A 20,719-nucleotide genomic window follows, 5' to 3' on the forward strand; every position below is an offset into this window, starting at 1 on the left:
ATTGTGTTCGGACCTGATTGCCTCAGTATAGGAAGGATGTGGAAGCTTTAGAGAGGGAGCAGAAGAGATTTACCAAGTTGTTGCCTGAATTGGACAACGTGTCTTATAAGGCAAGGAAAGTTAAGCTTTTCTCTTTGGACTGAAGGATGAGAGGCCTACGAGATTATGAGAGGCATAGGGTGGACAGCCAGAGCCTTCTTCCAAGGGTGAGCGTATTAAACACCAGAGGACATCTGTACAAGGTGAGGGGAAGGATGTTTAGAGGAGACATCAGGGTAAATCTTTTACCCAGAGTAATGGGGGCCTGGAAGGCATTGCCAGAGTGGGTGATGGAAGTTGGTACAATAGGGACATTTAAAAGACTCATGGATGCAGGAAAAATAGAGGGTTTTGGGTGTGCGGGAGGGAAGGGTTAGATTGAGTAGCTTTACATAGTTTGCCACAACATCGAGGCCAAAGGGCCTGGACTGTGCTAGAATGTTCTATCTTGTATGGTGAAGATGCAGCAGAGACTAGAGTTGAAGCTCACTGTGGAATCAGAAGAGTTGGGGAAAGGTGATGGAGGAAGGGGTTCATGGAAGTAGGGGAGCTCGGTAGAAAGAGGGGAGGGGGAAAACCGGCACTGGGACCCAGAGTGGGAGGCGAGGTGTTAGAGAGGGCAAGATGCCAGACTCTTCTCTCAGTCAATCAATCACACAACTTGCAAACTCTACAATGCCACTGCAAAAGCAACGGGACAAGAGAACCCAGCATCGCATACCGGCCACCATCATGTCAACCTTCTACAGGAGCTCTATTGAGAGCATCCTGGCCGGCTGCACCGCAGTGCGGTACGGTTGCTGCAGAGAAATGGATCGGAGGTCAATCCCACAGGATCATAAGAGAGGTAGAGAGGATCACTGGAGCCAGCCTCCCTCCCTCTCTCCCCCCCACCCACCCCAATTACTGGGATCGTTGTCTGAAGAGGGTGTGCAAAATCATTGAGGACCCCTTCCCCCCTGCACATGGCATCTTCATCTGCTCCCATTGGGGAGGAGACACACGAGGATCAGAGCCGGCACCTCCAGGCTGAGGAACAGCTTCTTCCCACGGGCAGTGAGAGTGGTGAACGACCAAAGGGACGGCTCACACTAACCATCCGAGACTCTCATATTCATGAAGCAATATTTATTTTTAAATATGAATACTTGTCCTGTGTATGTATTATTTGTCTGTATGTGTGTTCTGTCTGGCTGTGTGTCTGCGTGTTTTACACTGAGGACTGGAGAACACTGTTTAATCAGGTTGTACTTGTACAACCAGATGACAATAAACTTGTCTTGACATTGAACATCTTATTGAACTCACCACTGCAAACTGCTTGTTGAGGAGCATTTGTTCGATGAGTACCGACTGGTTGTGGAATAAGTGTGGCTGCATATGGCTCCACATGTGAGGAAACCACCAGAACTCCTTCACATTGGACAGGAGGAGGTTGTCTCCCTTGTCCTCCTCGTCAGTCCCTGGAGGAAGGGCAAAGCACAATTAGCAAAATTCCAAGTCACTTCAGAACGTGTAACAACAATGGGCATTTTCTAAAAATGTAGAAATTCTAAAAATTCAGCATGGTAACAGGCCTTCCGGCCCACGAGCCAGTGCCACCAAAATATGCCAATTAACTGACAACCCCGTGCGTTTTCAAAAGGTGCACCTGGAGGAACTCCACACAGCATCGATGCTGTCGTAAACGCCTTCTCCTCCTCTATGACGGTCCTCAGACCCACACCAGCCCAGGCACTGTTGAAGAGTGTCCATATACTGCTGATCCCACCTGGAGAATGTGATGAGCTCTCTGATGGGAGCAGAAATTATTTTATCTGATAAACCCCAGATAGTAGGTGTGTTGCTTGGGTAAGGGCAAGGTCAGGGTCATCTGAAATCCTTTAAAGACAAATTACTTAATTAATCTTACTCTCCATAGAGAGAAAAGAGCAGACCAAAAGATACGGTGGGCATAGTGTTACAGTGCCAGCGACTGGGACTGTGGTTCAGATCCTGCACTGTTCGTAAGGAGTTTATTCATTTTCTCCATGTCTATGTGGGTTTTCTCTGGGGGCTCCCACCATTCAAAACATTCCGGGGGTGCAGGTTAATTCGTTTAAATTGGATGGCACAGGCTCATGGGCAGAAATGGCTTGTTACCGTGCTGGATTTCTAAATTTTAAAATATAAACTCTGGACTGGGTCCATCGGTAAACTGGTGTTTGGGTGTAAATCCAGTCCTGGAAAACAGGAACACAGAGTACAGTTTATGCGCTTGCTGGTCGTCCCTGAAATCAGGGACACTGAGTTCAAAGGTTGGCTTCTTAAATTTCTGTCGACCCCCTCCCAAGTCTCTCCCATTCCCTCATCCATCTCTCTTGCTGCAGCTCTCCACCCCTTCCCTTCCTTCTCCTTTCAGACAGCTACCATTCTTAGCGCTCTGCCCACTCATCTCAATCACATCTCAGATTTATTTTTTAATTTAAATTTAGACAATCAAAACAGTAACAGATCCCGCGCTTCCCAATTACACCCGAGTGACCTACAACCCCTAGTACATTTTTGAAGGGTGGGAGTAAACCGGAGCCCCCGGAGAAAACCCACACAGACACGGGGAGAATGCACAAACTCCTTACAGACAGCACGGGATTCAAACCCTAGTCCCAATTGTGACGCTGTAACAGCACTGCACTAACCACCATTTCTCTTCTATCTTCCCACCTGTACCTATAATCTCTTACCTGTTAGCCTGTGTTTCTCCCCCTTCCTCTCTACCTCCTGCTTTCCCCCACATTTCCATTCGGCATCTGCCTAATCTCTGGCACTCTGTCATTTACTCCGCTGGACACTGCATGATCTGCTGAATTTCTCCAGCACTTTTGTGTAATGGATGTATTTAACAAGACCATAATTGCTGCTTAATTACTTAAGATAAACACGTCAGGTTTCCTGAAGTATTGATTGGAGGGATGTGAAAGCTCAGAGCATTTGCCAGCACTTGGCCTGGAGTCGTTGAAATTTAGGGGAACAAGGGGGATCTCATTGAAACATTTTGAATGTTGAAAGGCATGGACAGTGTCAATGTAAAAAGGTTGTTTCCCATGGTGGGAGAGTCCAGGACAAGAGGGCACAACTTCAAAATTGAAGGGCATCCACTTAGAACAGAGATGCAGAAGAATTCCTTCAGCCAGAGGGTGCAATTTGTTACCACAGGTGGTTGTGGAGACCGCGTCATTGGGTGTATTTAAGGTAGAGATGGATAGGCTCTTGATTAGCCAGGGCATTGAAGATAATGGGGAAAAGGTCGGGCAATGGGGTTGAATGGGAAAATGGATCAGCTCAGGATTAAATGGTGGGGGTGACTGGATGGGCTGAATGGCCTATTTCTGCTCCTATGTCTTTATGGTGATGAGGCAGTGACTTGTGGCTTTTAACTTTGAGGCTGTATAACAGCATCGAGGTCTGTGGAAGCAAGACCCACCTGTGTAGTAGAATTTCCCAGAGAATCCCAAGTTGAAGGTGAAGTTTGGAACATGGACTCGCAGTTGGTTCTGGGCTTCAAGCAAAGCCTGCCAAGAATTCAGTTACAAAAAGTCACTCACTCACAGTCAGATCAGCAGGTACGTACAACAAACGGCCAGGGCAGATTTCCCCATCTTCCACACATGACCCTCCCCACATACCTAGGACAACAGTGGTACTCAACCTTTTTTCCCCACTCACATACCACCTTAAGTAATCCCTTACTAACCACAGAGCACCGATGGCATCCTAGGTACAAAACAAAGATCGTTAGCAGGTAGTTACATCAGCAATTAGATGGGATATGGGTTTTTATTGGAAATGGGGTGGGGTTATAAAAGGAGGATGCTACACTGCATCAGAGAAACCACATCTGCAGCACCCAATGTCACTCTAGTCTCCCTAGTTAAGGAGGGATAGATAGTAGAATCCCCATTATCTAGCACCTACAGGGATCACAGTTGTCGGGTATGTGAATTTTCCGAGACTCACTCTTCCAATGCCTAACTAATACATCTGCCTTAAGAATACACCGTTTAAAAGTGTAAAGTATCTGAAAAAAATCAGTATTGTAGTCTTTAATTATGCAAAGTTTATTTTAATCAGGAAATTCCTTTAACTTACAAAATTTAAATTCGAACCCTGATCACCAGCATCGTAACATTGCACGAACTGCTACACTAATCGTGACATCCCCGTAATGACCTCAAAACTGGCTTGTCTTATACGCTGGGTCTAAACTCCAACCCTTGACAGCAAAGTCTCAATGCCGCTCGCCCTCCCCATCCCACTGGCTTCCAATCAAATGTGACGGTCAGGCTCTCAGCAAACCTTCCTTGCGCTGAAAACCCGACTCATCTCCATGCAAGGGGTGACAGCGAAACGAATGCGCACACCTTGATGGGCATTGCGGAGTTCAGCAGGGGAAAACCTGCGTGTACCCAACAAAGTCTCAGTGCTCCCCCACGGGGTCTTTATTTGAAATTTTTTAAATATATTTATTTCTTTGTTTTTCTTGCTGGTTCTTTGAGTTTCTGGTTGATTGAATTCCAGATAATGCATTGGAAGCATTTCAGGTAAGCCTCAAAGAGCACTGGCAGGGAGATGGGGGGCCAGGAGGGAAGGAACTGTCTAAGGTGGAGACCTCGCATTGGGTCGCAGAGTGGAGAGGGGAGATAGATAAAGGAGTAGGGTGAGTCGGGGGCTGGGAAGTGATAAGTGGACTGCAGAGGGGTGAAAGCCTGTAATATCTTGTTCTGGATGCTGCCTGGCCTGTTGAGTTTCTCCACTGCAATAAGAATTACCAACCAGCTCTTCACACAATGCCTCAGCACACAGGCACATCTTTTAGGTAGTAAGAGTCTTTTTCCCAAGGTAAAAACACTGGAGGATGTGCAGGAAGGGCAAAAAGTTTAAGGGAGGACTACATCCAGATGACTTATTTACAACATCTGGTGCACACTTTGTGGCATTTGCGGGTGGGGGGCGGTCGACTTTTACATCGGTCAAACTTTTGACCTTGCTAAGTACCTGCGTTGATCAAGGCGTAGGGAGCTCGGATGGTCGGCACCAGGTGGTAAGTCCTTGTTCGGGGCATTGGGAGTTCAGTTAGGCAGGCAGCTGGGGCGAGGGTTCGCAGTCTGGATCAGGAGCTCGGGTGGGTGGGTGGCTGTGGCTGGGATGTCGGGAGCTTGGATGGGCGGGTGGTCAGGGCTAAAAATAGGGGGCTCGACTTTTACAAGGGCCAAACGTTTGGCTGCGGCTAGTACCTGAGTCGATTAAGGCGTAGGGAGCTTGGATGGATGGGACTGGATGGTAAGTCTGCATTCGGGGCATCGGGCAGCTGGGGCAACAGTCCGTGATCGGGACCTCAGATGAATGGGTGGTTGAGACCAAAAATACAGGGGTCCACTTTTACACGGATCATACAAAAAAGGGGGTGTGTGGGTCGACTATAATTCAGGACCATCAATTACATGAGCGTATTATATATGATAGTTTAATAAGTTGATTCTGTGGGATAAAGGGCCTGTTCTTGTGCTGTTTTCTTCTGTGTTTAAATGACAACAGCTCATAAAACAAAAGGAGGACCCAAGCTCCTGGTGGACCCAAGCTCTCAGTCCAAATCCCTGCCCATTCTATCCCTGCCACCCTGCAAACTCCTCTCTCTCCAGTCCCTTCCCAGACCCTGACTACTCTCTGAGTGAAAGGGTTGTCTCTCTCATTCCCTCTTGCAACTTTGGGCCAACATTTAAACCCCTGCCTTATTGGCCTTTTCAGCAAGGAACACTGGAAAGAACCCCTCGCTCTATGCCAGTCACAAGCATGTGCAGCTCCATCAAATCTTACCTCAACCTGCTTGAGGAACAACAACCTCAGCTTCTATCCCTCACCTCCACAAGGACACTTCTCCAGGGTCTTCACGCCCTTCCAAAGGGGCTGTGAACAGTTTGGCACCGTGCTCCAGTTATCGTAGGCCAGTGCCTTTTTAGATTTCATGCCTCTATCTACATTTGCCAAAATACCCCAATTAACCTACAATGTTTTAAAGGGTGGGTGGAAACTAGAGTGCCCAGAGGAAACCCACGCAGACACAAGGAGAATGTACCAACTCCTTACAGACAGCACGGGATTCAAACCCGGGTCAGTGGTGCTGTAACAGCATTACACTAACTGCTACACCACTGTGCTATGCCTATACTAACCGTACCTTCCCCATGCTAACCGTACCTCCCCTATGCTAATCGCACATCCCCTATGCTAACCGTACCTTCCCAATGCTAACCATACCTTCCCTACACTAACTGTACTTCCCCTACGCTAGCTGTTCCTCCCCTACGCTAATCGTGCCACCCATGTTTCTGACTGCACCCTCAATAAGACAGGTTCAGGGATTAATGGGTGCGCATCATGTTTCTACACCTCCTTTAGAAGTGCTCCCATCAAACAACTGATCACCTTCACATCCTCCGCCTTCATCCGAGTCCCTTCCTTTCCAACAAAGATGTCGTCGATATCCACCAGAATGTATCTGTCCAATGAGAGGGACAACCGCTTCCCTGTGAGGAAGGAGACGGCGTCCACGAAGATGAGCTTGTGGAGCCAGAAGTTCATGTTGTTTCCGAAGAGAACCCGTTGAATACCGTCGTGGAGTCCCAGGTCCTGCACCACAGTGGTGTGGAGGGCAGCATCCACCTCCATGTGAGGGATCTTCTCCGCCGACCTGGTCTTGGCAAGCAAGACGGGCTCGTATGTTGAGTGGTTGGACTGGAAGACAGTCCAATCATCTCCTGGAAGGACACCCTTCTCTGTCTCCTTTGCTTTTGTGATATAGAGAAGTGGGGACCTGGGGTTTATGCTGAAGTCCTTGAGGCCAAGGTTGGAGTGCAGATACAGTGGGAACCCCTTGAGTTGGGCACTTAGCAAACTATTTTCATTTGCCTTGAAGAAGCCAATGATGCCAACACTATACTCAATGCAGTATTTATCGAGTAACTCCCTGTTCCAGGCATCCAAGTTGACATACTTCAAAATATTTTCATATACAATGAGAATAAAGCGTCCCCGATCTCCGTCTGTCAAAGTGGGCATATCTCCCTTCCCCGGAGCAATCTCAGTGTGGTATTTAAAGCGGCTAGACTCCAGGATGGCCACGATTTCCTGGCCCAGCTGAGTGTACATGCTCTCAACGAAGACCAAGACCACGGGATCTGTCCGTGAAGATTCTGCCCGTTTGGAGGCCTTGGTGGGGAGAAGCCTAGAGGGAGTCGCTTTGGAATCCTCGCAGTCCATGTTCTGGATGTCACTGGAGGGCTCCGTCTCTTGCTTCGTGCCGACATAGAGGAAATACCCAGAAATGAACACAGTGGCCATGCAGAAGGCAAAGAGCAGCAGGAGGACCCCCTGCAGGGTGAACTGCCGAAACACTCGACGCAGGCGGCTCAGCAAACTCATGCTTCACGCACGCGCCCGCCCTCGTGTGGGGTTCAGGTGCACAGTTTTTCTCCTTGCGACGGTAACGAGCGCCCCTCTCGACCTTGCAGGCGTTTCATGTCACCATCGCAGATCGCGAACGGCCGTAAGACCTCGAGTGCGGAGTTGCTCACGTTTCCTTGGAGCTGCTGTGTGGCTGCTGGCGCCTCCTCTGCAGGTGGCCCATGTGGTGAGTGAGTGCGCTCACTGGATGGTAGGACCCAGGGGAGGTGTCTAGTCCCCTGCACCAGGCAGATCAATCACAACTGGAGAGCAAGGACGTCCTGTAGTGGAGTCAAAGGCAATGGTTAGTGAGTAGGCATGGCATCAGTCACTTATATATAGAGCACCCCCTGCACCACACTCTGCAATACTCTATGCACCACACTGTGTACCATTTCCTACATCACTCCCTGCACCACACCGTGTACCTTTCCCTGCACCACTCACTGTGTACCATTCCCTGCATCACATTGTGTACCTTTCCCTGCACCATTCTCTGCACCACTCACTGTGTACCTTTCCCTGTGCCACTCTCTGTATTCACACTCTCCCTCATTTCTATTCCATTTGTGCTGTCCCGCTCCAATTAGACAGCTCACCTAGTGCTCATGAACCCAGCCCTCACCACTGGATTACTGGCTGAAAAGCTGAAACACCATCATTTCTGCAATCCCGGCTGGCACCAAAGAAGCTGATGTTTATCCTCGGCCTTCCATGGAACATTGTTCTCTTGGATTTACATGCCGAGTTGGGTATATTCTAATACACCAAGATTTAAGCTTGAACTTAATTTGGACTAAAACAATGGTGATTCAAGTACAAGCAAAGAGCTGGAGAAACTCCGCAGGTCAAAACAGTATCCTTTACATAGCAAAGATAAAGATACAGAACCAACGTTTCAGGCTTGAGCTCTTCATCGTGGGATGAGTAAAACCTCAGGCGCCTGCCTACATTTTGTTCAGACCTTGAGGAAGACAAAACGACTAGATTCAGTGTGTAATAAATAGATGACGCATTTTTCTGGTTTATTTTTCTTTGTGTGAAAATATTGTTTTATGGTTTTGTATATGTTGAATGTTTATGGGTATTGGAGGGGGGTGGGTAGAGGGGAGGGAGGGAAGGGGGGTGGGGGAAAAAAGGGGAGAAAAGACCCCTGTGTAAGTTTAATGAGATATGTTTGTACATATTTTGGTTAATATGGTTCACAGTGTGAAAAATAAAAAATTAAATTAAAAAAAGATGGAGTCCAAAGAGTTAAGAGGCTTAGAGACAGACACCTGAATGTGCGGGGGATGGAGGGGTGTGGACCGCATGCAAGTAGAAGGGTTTTTAGTTTAACTTGGGTACCATGTTCAGTGCAGTCATCATGGGGCTGAGGGGCCTGTATGTATGTTCTAACTCCTACTGCAACAATTTGATTGGAATAAGAGTGACACTTTCTCCCCTCTGGCCTTTGAACTCCAGTAACAAGAGCAACACGATAGATGGTGTCAGTAGGAGTGCTATGGCCATATAGCCTGCGATGCTGGCTCAGGGCCCGATGTTGGCACGGGACAGCTATCTATTTAAAACAGTGCCAAAGGAGCATATGCATCAGCCAAAGGACAGAAAGGGTCCATTTGACATATTGTTTGGCACTTCGGCATCCCTTGAACACCCCCTGTGGAGAAGGAGAAGCAGAGGAGATGACCCTGCAGGACAGTGACCACGGTGTCAGACCAGGACACTGGCTGTAGGCTGCTGGAGACTGGCTCATGGGAACCAGGTATCGGAGCCAGGATTTGAGAGGGCGCTGAGGCAAGAAGGGCTCCCGAAGGGGCCTCGGGCACTGAAGTCTTCCTGGTCGTGTCGGAAGCTTGGATGGCCAATAATTCGGTCTGTGCAGCTGCAGAGGCTGCGGGAGGCTGGAGGTGAATCCACGGACACTCAGTGTCTCTGAAGAGACTCTCTTTTGCTTCTCTTTCTCTCGTACAGTAAGGGGCACCGGGCGACACTAATGGGGACTCTTTGTCCTATGGCAGGCAGAAGCCAATGTTGTGTAGTAATACATATTCTGTACTATTACATGACAATAAAGGAAACTTGGAATCTTCAATGTTCTACTAGTGTCCCTGACAAGGCCTCGGCTTTCTTCCATTAATTTTTACAACAGTATGAGATCAAGAAAATCTGCACATGCTGGGGCAGAAGGATGCAGAGAGAATGAGTCTATGGGGGCAATTTGGTTTGTGGATCTCAGGCAGGAGGTAGAACAGAGCAGTGCAGGGGTTTGGAAATAATGAGGTTAGATGCTGAGGAAGGGAGATCTCTGGAAGTGAAGAGGTCAGTTTCAGATAGGGCCGGAGCATGGAGTGAACTCAATATGGGTTGATGATTCGAGTGTCTTTATGACTGCTCTCTGACAGCTACCAAACTTCCTTATATATTAAATATGTGTGAATTGCAATCAAGAATAAATTATCAACACACTGCTTCACCGACCGGTATGTTCCCTCTCTGTTCCTTCAGGCACAAGTTTTAGCTTTTCCCCTGCATGTCTCACTGTCAAGGAGACATTTATTGCCTATTTCACGTTGCCTTGGAACGGTGGAAGTGAGCTGCCTGCTTGAACCTCTGCGGTGCCCCTGGTGAGGGTGCTCCCAGTGTCCTGGTCGGCTGAATCACAGTGTGGAACAGATGCCGCAGAAAAATGGATTGGAGTTCAATCTACACGACCATAACAGTGGCAGAGAGGATCACTGGAATCTCTTCCATTGGATGTGATCTACCGAGATCAGTGTCTGAAGAGGGCGCGCAAAATCATTGAGGACCCATTTCTCCACCCCCCCCCACCCCCACACACACACACACACACACACACACACACACACAGCATCTGCTCCCATCGGGGAAGAGTAGAGGAGTATCAGAGCCAGTACCACCAGGCTGAGGAACAGCTTCTTCCACGTGCAGTGAGAACGCTGAACGACCAAAGGAACTGCTCAAATTAACTATCTGAGACTCTCATTTGTACAAGTAGCTATTTATTTATTTGTAAGATAAAATGCTTGTCCTGCGTATGTATTGTGCGTATATATGAGTGCTATGTCTGGTTGTGTTTCTGCTTGTTTTTCACCAAGGACCGGAGAACACTGTTTCATTGGGTTGTACTTATACAATCAGATGACAATAAATTTGACTTGACCTCCACTCCTGTGTGTCTCATCGCCAATCCTGTTCTCTTGACAAGGGGTATTTATTATCATTAACAGGAAAGAGCAAATATCTTCTTCTGTGTGAGATCACCAGTGTTCAACTCTCAGTCATATAATTAGATTTGTTCAGAATTCAGTGGAGATGGGAAGGGAGAATGTAATCAAACCATCCACAGTGTGGATCAATGAGAGATTATTTACACTGGTTAGGGAATTCTATACGGGGGCAGACTAAATTAAGGAGGACATTGTTTGGAAGGTGCTTTTTCTAATCTCTCTGGTCTTGCTCCCGTTCTCTTTTCCTCTTTTCCCTCCCCATCATTTTGTTTGCCACACCTTCCTTCCTCTAGCTCACCACCCTTTCCTATGATCCAAGATTTATTGTCTCCTCCTATCTGCATGCATCAAAGACTCTTGCAAATTTCTACAGGTATAGCGTGGAGAGCATTCTGACCGTGGACAGTATTCCTGCTACTCTCCGACGAAAGCGTTCTCGCCGCTCTCCGATGGAGGTGTTCCCGCTCCTCTCCGACAGAAGCATTCGCGTCCCTTTCCAATGCCAGCGCTGCCACTGCTCTCCGACGCCATTGATCCAGCCGCTCTCCATCGCCAGCGTTCCTGCTGGTCTTTGACGGCATCATTCCCGCCCCTCTCTGACAGCAGAGGGATTCCATTAAACCCAGTTTCTTTTCTCCTTGAGTCATCCAATATTCCTTGTCACCACTTTGAAATTTTTGCCACCTATCTACATAGAGGGGCAATTTACAGCAATCATTTAATCCACCAGCTATCCTAGGATACAGGATGTAACTGGCGCACCTGATGGAAACACATTCTAGAACATTCACGGACTACACACACAAGGTCAGGATAAAACAACAAAAAAATCGAGCAACACCAATGGAGTGAAACAATGGTCAATGTTTCAGGTCAGAATCCTTCAACAATTGTTCCAGCAAGTTTGCAGAGGACACTAAGATTGGAGGTGTTGTGAACAGCGAAGAAGGCTGCAAAATAGCAGATGGAATTTAATGCAGACAAGTGGGAAGTGTTGCATTTGGAAGGACAAACCAAGGTAGGACTTACACATTGAATGGTCGGGCACTGAGGAGTGCGGTAGAACAGAGGGATCTGGGAATACAGATACATAATCCCCTGAAAGTGGTGACACAGGTGGTTAGGGTCATAAAGAGAGCTTCTGGCACACTGGTCCTCATATATTAAAGTATAGAGTTCAGGAGATGGGATGTTATGGTAAAGTTGTAGAAGACATTGGAGAGGCCAAATTTGGAGAAATGTGTGCAGTTTTAATCACCTAACTTCAGGAAAGATATCAATAAGATAGAAAGAGATAGAGAAGATTTACTAGGATGTGGCCCGGACTGCAGGAACTGAGTTACATGGAAAGGTTAAACAGGTTGGGACTGTATTTCCTGGAGCGTAGAAGAATGAGGGGAGATTTGATTGAGGTATTTAAAATTTTGAGGGGGATAGACAGGGTAAATGCAAGCAGGCGTTCTTTCAGTGAGGTTAGGTGAGATAGAAATTAGAGGGGGATATGGGTTAAGGGTGAAAGAGGAGGTTTAGGGGGAACATGAGGGGGATTTTCTTCACACAGAGAGGGGTGGGAGTGTGAAACGAGCTTCCAGCTGAAGTGGAGCATAGGCTCAGTTTTAACATTAAAGAAACAATTGGACAGGTACATGAATGGGAAGTGTATGGAGGGCTTTGGGCTGGGTGCAGGTCAGTGGGACTAGGCAGAAAAATATTTTGGCACAGACTAGATGGGCTGAAGAGCTTGGTTATCTGTGCTGTAATGTTATTTGGTTCTAATAGCCCTGACATACATTTCTAAGGGTGGAAGAGGCCGTTTGCTCCCACAGATTCCATGCCAACTTATGAAATCACTGCCTTCCTCAGAAGCCGGAGGATATTCAGCAAACCTCTATAGGTGCACCAATGAAACCATGGTGCATCCCTGTGTGGGACAGAAACTGCTCGGCCCAGACAGTTGTGAACCTGGCTCAGGCCATTACACCCACACACACCGCTCCCTTCCACCAACTCTGCTGACAATTCCTGCTACCAACTCATTAAAAAAAACTCATGCCACATTCTTTTCACCCCCCCCCCTCCCGTCAGGAAGGAGATTCACACATTCCAAGATTCAAGGACAGCTTCTTTCCCACTGTTAGCAGGCTCCTGAATGTACCTTAAAATGATAAGAAAGCCCCCCTTTGCTCACTACCAACTGATCTCTCTCTGTAACTGTGCACTTTAAGACTTTATCTTACGTTGAACTATGGATGAGATGTCTACTGGCCTTCCTGCTAAACAAACATTATCACGGTACACATGACAATAATCTTAAACTTGAATTCCTCTCCTTCCCAATAATGCCCCCCCCAAGATTCTACTACTCACTACACCCGACACTAGCGAAATAACCTATCAACTTGTATCTTTGGAAGGGGGGTGGAAACTGAGGGACCCCAGAGAAACCCCTGCAATGACAGTGAGATGGTGCACACTCCACACAGATAGCACCGGAGGTCAGGACTGAACCCAGGTTGTTGGGGCGATGAGGCAATGAATCTACCACATACAGCTACTCTGAGGTGATGGGTCATCTGTTCATCCTTCTGCCTGGTCTCACAGTGGAAGGGTGACCTCCTGAGACAATAGGTGCTTCAGGAGAGAAGGGGAACGAACTGGAAGAGTTTGGGAGACTCACGCTGCAACTAACAGAACTTCGTAAGAATGTCGGAGCAGGAGGCCCACTGAGCCTGCTCTGCCATTCAATCGGATCACGGCTGATCTCACCTACCCACATCCTGGCCGGCTACATCACAGCACAGGTACGGTTGTTGCAGAGAAATGAATCGGAAGTCAATCCACAGGACCCTAAGAGTGGCAGAGAGGATCACTGGGGTCTCCCTCCCCCCATAAACATGATTTAGCGGGATCGTTGTCTGAAGAGGACATACAAAATCATTGAGGACCCCTTCCACCCTGCACACAGCATCTTTCAGCTGATCGTGTCAGCGAAGAGATACAGGAGGATCAGAGCCCACCGCCAGCTTCTTCCAATGGGCAGTGAGAATCCTGAACGACCAAAGGAACTTCTCGCACTAACCCCCCGAGACTCAACAATTTAATAAACTATACTATATTGTAATATTTCTATAGAGAGAATGTACTGTTTTTGCACAGTACGTTCTGTACATGCAGACAAATAGATATATTGCTTGTCTGTATGTGTTTTATGTCTGGTTGTGTCTCTGCTGGTTTTAGACCGAGAACCGGAGACCACTGTTTTGTGAGGTTGTACTTGTACAATCAAATGACAATAAACTTGGACTTCATCTGTTCCCCCTAATCCTTAATTCCCCGATCGTTCAAAAATCTATCTGTGTTTAAATTACATTTCAAAGAGGCAGACTCCACCGATTCCTCAGGCAGAGAATTCCACAGATCATCTCCAGGAGAAGCAGTTCCTCCTCATCTCTGCCCTAAATCTACACCCTTGAATCTTGAAGTGAAGCCCCCTGGTTTTAATCTCACCTGACAGTGTAGACAATATCCGGTTTCCACCTTATCTATTGCTTTTATTCATTGTATGTGTCTTTTCAAGATCCCTCTCACCCTTCCTATGAGTTTAGTCCAGGCGACTCAATCTTAAAGGAACCCCATTTAAGTTTCAAGCTTCATTCAAAAGCAATCACATTGGACTCCACAACAGGAGGCAAGATGGTGCACAAAGGCTGCCTTACACTACTGCAGATCTGCTATGCGGTCTCAAATGACACTTTCTCCTCCTGAAGATCCCCCCGCCCCTCCCCAGGAATCAGCATCGCAGGGAGTTTTAGGAAAGCTGGGTTCAGCTGCATGGCCCAAATGGAACAGCTCCGACCTCCCGGCGGCGAACCTGGGGAATGCGAGGGGCTCCTCGCTGAGCGACTTTTTTTTAACATCCAGCACGGTAACAAAGTCAGTGCCTCTCAGTTCCACCTAATTGACCTACATGTTTTGAACGGTAGGAGGAAACCAGAGCCCCCGGGGAAAACCCATGGGGAAAGGCAGAGTGGGATTCGGACCCAAGTCCCTGGTGCTGTAACAGCGCAGCACTGACCACGACACGAACCTCCTCAAGCGGAGGCAGAGGAAAGGTGTCAGTCGCTGGGGCGAAGCCCCACACCATCCACAGGGAAGCCTGCCTGTGACCACAAACTGCCCAGAACTCCTCGATGAGAAGAGACAGCCGACGGCTTGTTAACATATTATTCTCAGTAGGGCAAGCGATTAAAGATTTGCTCCCTTGGGAGCAGATGACTGGCAATTTTAAGTTTCAAACAGTTATTCTTTTAATTTGCTGCAGTCACAGAACCCAAAGTCCATGACTGAGTTCGAGTCAAATAAGCCAGGAATCGTCCAGTGAGCAGACAAGTTGGGCACGATACAGAAATCAGCCTCGCATGGTCACAGAAGGAAATCATTCAATCAGAAAAATCCACCTCACAGAACTCGTCCGTCTCACTTCAGACCAATGAATGAATGAACTCGGAGCCTGGAGCCTTGTGCGGAGAATCGCGTCCATGTTCCACACACTCGGGGTGTTTTCTCCTCTTTCCCACCTGCATGTCGCCGTTCTTTCGTCTTTGAGGTTATCGGTCCATGGACGGAGGGGAGGTTCGCCTTAAAACCAGGAGCTGCTTTTCAAAAGGGCCGTGTGATCTTGTCAAGGACCTTCCCCTCTTGTTACAAAGCATGGGAATGGCGTGCGATTCTTCTAAACACTGCATGCTGTGTTCTGACAGAGACAACGCTCTGGATCCTCCCCCCCCCCCCCCCCCCCCGAGAAAGGGACTTCTCAAGTTCCTCAAAAGCATTAAAAACGCAGACCCAACTGGCTTGAACATTAACCCAGTGAAAACTGCCTCCAGTCTGCTCCACTTTAACTAATTACAATATCCCATTTGTCCCAACTGCTATTACATTCACCAATTGGGGAGGTGGGTTAGTCAAATGGGAAATAAAAACCCACCAAAATACTGGAGGAACTCAGCCGCTCCCTTGACGTCCAGAGGTCGCCTGAGCCCTTGGATTAGATGCCGACACAGTCCATTTCAGCCCACAAGCCTGTGCTGCCCCCTGTACGTTTTGAACGGTGGGGAGGAAACTGGAGGCCTGGGGAAACCCCACGCAGACCTGGGGCGAAGGTGCACACTTCGTGCAGACAGCGCACGATGCGAACCCTGGTCCCGATCGCTGCCACTGGAGCGTCTCCACCAACCGTGCCGCCCCCATCGGCTTATTCCTTGGAGAAGGGCTCAGGCCTGAGACGTCGGTCATCTATCCTCACTTCCTCTGGATGCTGCCAGACCAGCATTTATTGTGCTTTCACGACAAGTATAATTTGTACACAGAAATCAAGGAACGTGCCTACTTACCTCCGGGGAGAGGTTGTTTAGCCAGCCCTCTTCCTCAGCACCTTTACACTGCCTTCCTGAGGTTGTCGAAGGGTGAACATCGTATTCATGAGCCCAGTTTCTCACGGAGTCGCTCTGTAAAAATGCAGAGGGGAGAGTCTTGGTGGAAAAATGACGGGATGGAATGTAGCACATCAATTCTGTCATTGACACTGCCAGCGGAGCAGAACATCTTCTGTTTCTCAGTGGCTGCCTAAAAGTTCCTATTCACAGCATCTGCATGTTTCACTCAGTGATTAATGATACTGTATCTGTCTAGTCCAGTTGAGAAGTACCAACTCAACATCAAGATTCCAATTATTGTCATGTCAACAAAGAACACAGAAAGCTTTCTTTTGTCTGCCCTGTAAAGGCACACAAAGAGGTGATATCAGTTTAGCCCCACGAACAGCAGGAAAGAGAAGCAAGAGTCAGACATCCAGCGTCCATGGACCCATCGCGTCCTGCTTGTGGCCCTGTAACCTTTCCTGTGTGTCAAGCAGCCAAATGGAGCTGGTGGCCTCCAAGTTGCACCCCCCCCCCCCCCCCCCGGCACTAGGAAGCTATATCCATCGGCACCCTCATGGATCCAGGACCTGATAACCATTCCAAGAAGCAGCCTGTGGTCTGGTGACCCAAGCCCCGCACTGTAGCCTGCAATGGTTTCCCCAGTTTGGGAAGGGTCACAACCCTGTGAACCTGAGCCTCTCTCTTTCCCCAGTGCAATGAAATAGCACAACGAGGCCCAATTCCGACTTCATCTTTATTGTTTAAGTACATACATGACATCTCGTACTATTCTGAGGTAGTAAAGCACGAAAATCCACAGACACCATGATTGAATTAAAACCACAGTGCTGGAGAAACTCAGCAGGTCAAACTGTGTCCTTTATATGATAAAGATACAGAACCGATGTTTTGGGCTTGATCAAGGACCAGACTTTGATGAAGGGCTCAAGACCAAAACGTCAGTTCTGTATCTTTATCTTTGCCATATCAAGGACACTGTTTGACCTGCTGAGTTTCTCCAGCACTTTTGTGCACTGCAGGGGAGACATCTGCCCCATCTCTACCCCTCCCTCCCAGTGAGATCACCTCTTGTGGTTCTAAACCCTATGGAGTGTGGACACTGTTTGGACAAACCTCACATCCCAGAAATCCTGAATTGTTGGTGATGTGTCTTTATTGTTGCTAGAGTTCAGGCACCTGCCTACATTTTGCTCAAACCTTGATGAAGGTCTCAAGCCCGAAAAGTTGATGATGCATCTTTACCTTTGATCTATAAAGTTCACTGTTTGACCAGCTGAGTTTCTCCAGCTTTGTGTTTTTAACCAGAAACCACCTTCTCTCAGTACGAGAATGATGAACTTTCCGGAACAAGACAGAATTATACCGGGATTTTTCCCGGGTTGACACGTGATTCTGGTGAAGGGCTGAGTCACACAGGAAAGAAACGCTAAACAATCCAATTTCAGCTTTGTAATTAATGATGGCCCGGTGGTTAAACTGCAGCCAGCATTCTAGGTCATTGATGCAGGGCAGGAATTTGAATGGCACTATTATAGCCGAGAAATTTAAATTCAAGTTGTTAAGTCAAGGCAGAATTTTTTAAAAATCCTGTCTCAGTTCCAGAAAGTACCAGAGATGAGCCACTCAGACAAGTCATTGAATGTAGGAGCAGGCCATTCAGCCCTTTGAGTCTGTACCATCATTCAACATTCATTCATGGCTGATCATGTACCCTCCTCAGATTTCACCTTTATTGTCAGAGTACATACATGGCATCACATACAAGCCTGAGATTCTTTCATTTCCTGCATACGAGGCAGAATTACCTCTCATTGGTAGTGCAAAAAAAATGACTCAGTTCACATGTCAACAAATAAAGAAATGTAAACAAACTGACTGTGTAATACAGAGTGGAAAAAAAATCAATAAAGTGCAAAAGTAAAAGTCCTTAAACGAGTTACTGATTGAGTCTATTGAGGAGTCTGATGGTGGAGGGGGAGCAGTTATTCCTGAACCTGATGGTGCGAGTCTTGTGGCACCGATACCTCTTTCCTGATGGCAGCAGTGAGAACAGAGCATGTGCTGGGTGGTGTGGATCCTTGATGATTGCTGCTGCTCTCCGCCGACAGCAGAAGTTTCTCCTCATCTATAGAAACATCCTTTTATTTTGAGGCCGTGCCCTCTGGTCTTAGACCAGTGGTTCCCAACCCTTCCTTTTCAATCACCTACTACCTCAGTTTTGAATGCCATAGGTGCTCTGTCATTAGTAAAGGATTACTTAAGGTGGTATGTGAGCAGAAAAAAAGGTTGGGAACCACTGTCCTAGATTCTCCCACTACTGGAAACATCTCGACATACACTCTATCCAGGCCTTTTCTTATTTGGTAGGGTTCAAAGAGATCCCTCCCTCATTCTACTAAACTCCAGAGAGTACAGGTCTAGACCTATCAAATGCTCCTCATTCCCTAACCCTTATAACCCCGGGATCATTCTCATAAACCTCCCCTGGACATGAGATAGGGCCCAAATCTACTTGCAATTCTCCAAACGTGGACTGACCAAGGACTTACAAAGCCTCAACATTGCCACTTTGTGTTTATATTCAGGTCTTCTCGAAATGAACGATTACCCTGACTATGAAGGTAAGTATGCTATGTACCATTTTCACCACCTGTGTTATGGATACACCCCAACAACTATGTAAAAATGTCTTACTCCTCAAATATTTTACAGAACTTTGAAATCTCCTCCCTCTCACCTTAGATTTATGTCCTCTTGTTTTTGATATTCCTGCCAGGGGAAAGATTTTGACCACCTTCCTTATCTATTTCACCGACATTAATTTCCTGCCCCTATTTTATTGCAACTGGGTTTTGGTGGCTACATTACAACTTGATGTTGTGCTAATACTTTAGTACAGTTATAGAGTCCATGGAAATACAACCATTCAAAGGAAAGGTTAGCCTCTCTTGGGACATGGCTGTGAAGATGATATCAGCTCAGACTTTCATGCTGAGATTTGAGCTGAAGGCACTATATACTCCAGCCCTCAGCCAAAGGCAAAAACATGTACATCTCCCACTGTTTGCTGAACTGAAAATATAAACAATTTGATCTTGGCTCTTCCATCCACAGCTGAAAACCGGGATGGGAAGCGTGTGGTCAGATGCCGTTGGAGAGGGTCTTAACCTGGCTCAAACATCCAACAGGAGATCAGAAATACCTCCTCCCAGTGTGGAAGTTTCACTGGACAGCCCCTTGACAAGTTGTCGACTGATTTCCTGGTGTCCACAAACAGGAGATAAACAGGCTTCTATCAGGTCCAACGAACTCTGAAACTAAAGCCCAACTTTGGCACGTTGTCAGACACTCTATTGGGGACTTCTGCCATCAAAGTTCCAAGTGGACAATGAATCACACACACTAGTTCAGTTCGGGCGGCTGCCTACATTTTGCTCATGCCATAATGAATGAAGGGCTCAAGCCTGAAACATTGGTTCAGCATCTTTATCTTGGCTGTATAAAGAACACTGTTTGACCTGAGTTTCTCCAGCGTCGTGTTTTTACTTGTCAGGCAGACTTTACTGCGAACTGCACCCATGACCTCACTTTTCTCTTCTTTTGGACTGTTATTTATTTTTAAATTGTAATTCACCGAAGGTTTTGCACATGATGTTGCTGCAAAACATCGAATTTCGTGACACATGTTCATAACAACATATTCTGATTCTGTTTACTGACTGGTTACAAGGGCCGATTGGCAATTTGAGTGCTCAGAAAGGCAGAGGGCTGCAGAAGGAGACAAGCCCAGTCAGGTCCATCACAGCCTCCGACTTCTCATCCACTGCAGGCAGCCGTCGTCATAAAGAACCCCCATCACCCTGGTCACAACCTCTTCTCACTGCCCCCTTCTTCCCCTCCACCATCAGGTTCCTGAACGATCAATGAACCACAGACACTGCTTTCCCTTGACTTTTTATATAACTGTTTGCACTGTGATGCTACCGCAAAACAACAACTTTCACGACATGTTCATGAAAAATAAATTATGATTCTGATTCCGTTTGGGCAGATGATACAGAAATATCTTGGTTCAAGAACATTTTACATCCGATGGGATTTGCGATTGAATGGCGGGGCAGAGTTGATGGGCTGAATAACTTATTTCTGTTCCAATGTCTTATGGAATCAGGCTCTTGAACCTCCCCGAACTACCCTAATTATAAACTATTCTGACACCACAGAAAGACCTGACTGCACAATTGAAACATCATGTTTTTTTCTAGTACTGCTGTAGCTGGGAAAATTTTAAATTTAAATTTAAAATGTTAAATTTAAATTTAGACAGATAGCACGGAGACAGGCCACTTTGGCCCATGAGCCTGTGCCACACAGTTTACATCCAATGAACCTGCACCCGATACGTTTCGAACGGTGGGAGGAAACCAGAGCCCCCGGGGAAAACCCACACAGACACAAGGAGAACGTACAAACTCCTTACAATTGCTGGCACCGTAATAGCGTTACACT

General features: G+C 47.2%; 1 protein-coding gene across 6 annotated transcripts in view; it reads right to left on the minus strand.

Annotated features, from left to right (window-relative positions):
- ndst1b (N-deacetylase/N-sulfotransferase (heparan glucosaminyl) 1b) overlaps nucleotides 1-20,719 on the minus strand; it is a 212,604-nt gene that overhangs the window by 47,009 nt on the left and 144,876 nt on the right. For all 6 annotated transcript variants that reach the window (XM_069898004.1, XM_069897999.1, XM_069897998.1 and 3 more), the window contains 4 exons: nucleotides 16,163-16,276; nucleotides 6,502-7,799; nucleotides 3,503-3,590; nucleotides 1,348-1,502 (listed from right to left, as the gene is read on the minus strand). In XM_069898004.1, the coding sequence (XP_069754105.1) occupies nucleotides 1,348-1,502; nucleotides 3,503-3,590; nucleotides 6,502-7,497 (1,239 nt within the window). In that variant the 5' untranslated portion in view covers nucleotides 7,498-7,799; nucleotides 16,163-16,276. The remainder of the gene's footprint in view (nucleotides 1-1,347; nucleotides 1,503-3,502; nucleotides 3,591-6,501; nucleotides 7,800-16,162; nucleotides 16,277-20,719) is intronic.

This window comes from Narcine bancroftii, chromosome 9, assembly GCF_036971445.1.
Source record: "Narcine bancroftii isolate sNarBan1 chromosome 9, sNarBan1.hap1, whole genome shotgun sequence".
Taxonomy (NCBI): domain Eukaryota; kingdom Metazoa; phylum Chordata; class Chondrichthyes; order Torpediniformes; family Narcinidae; genus Narcine; species Narcine bancroftii.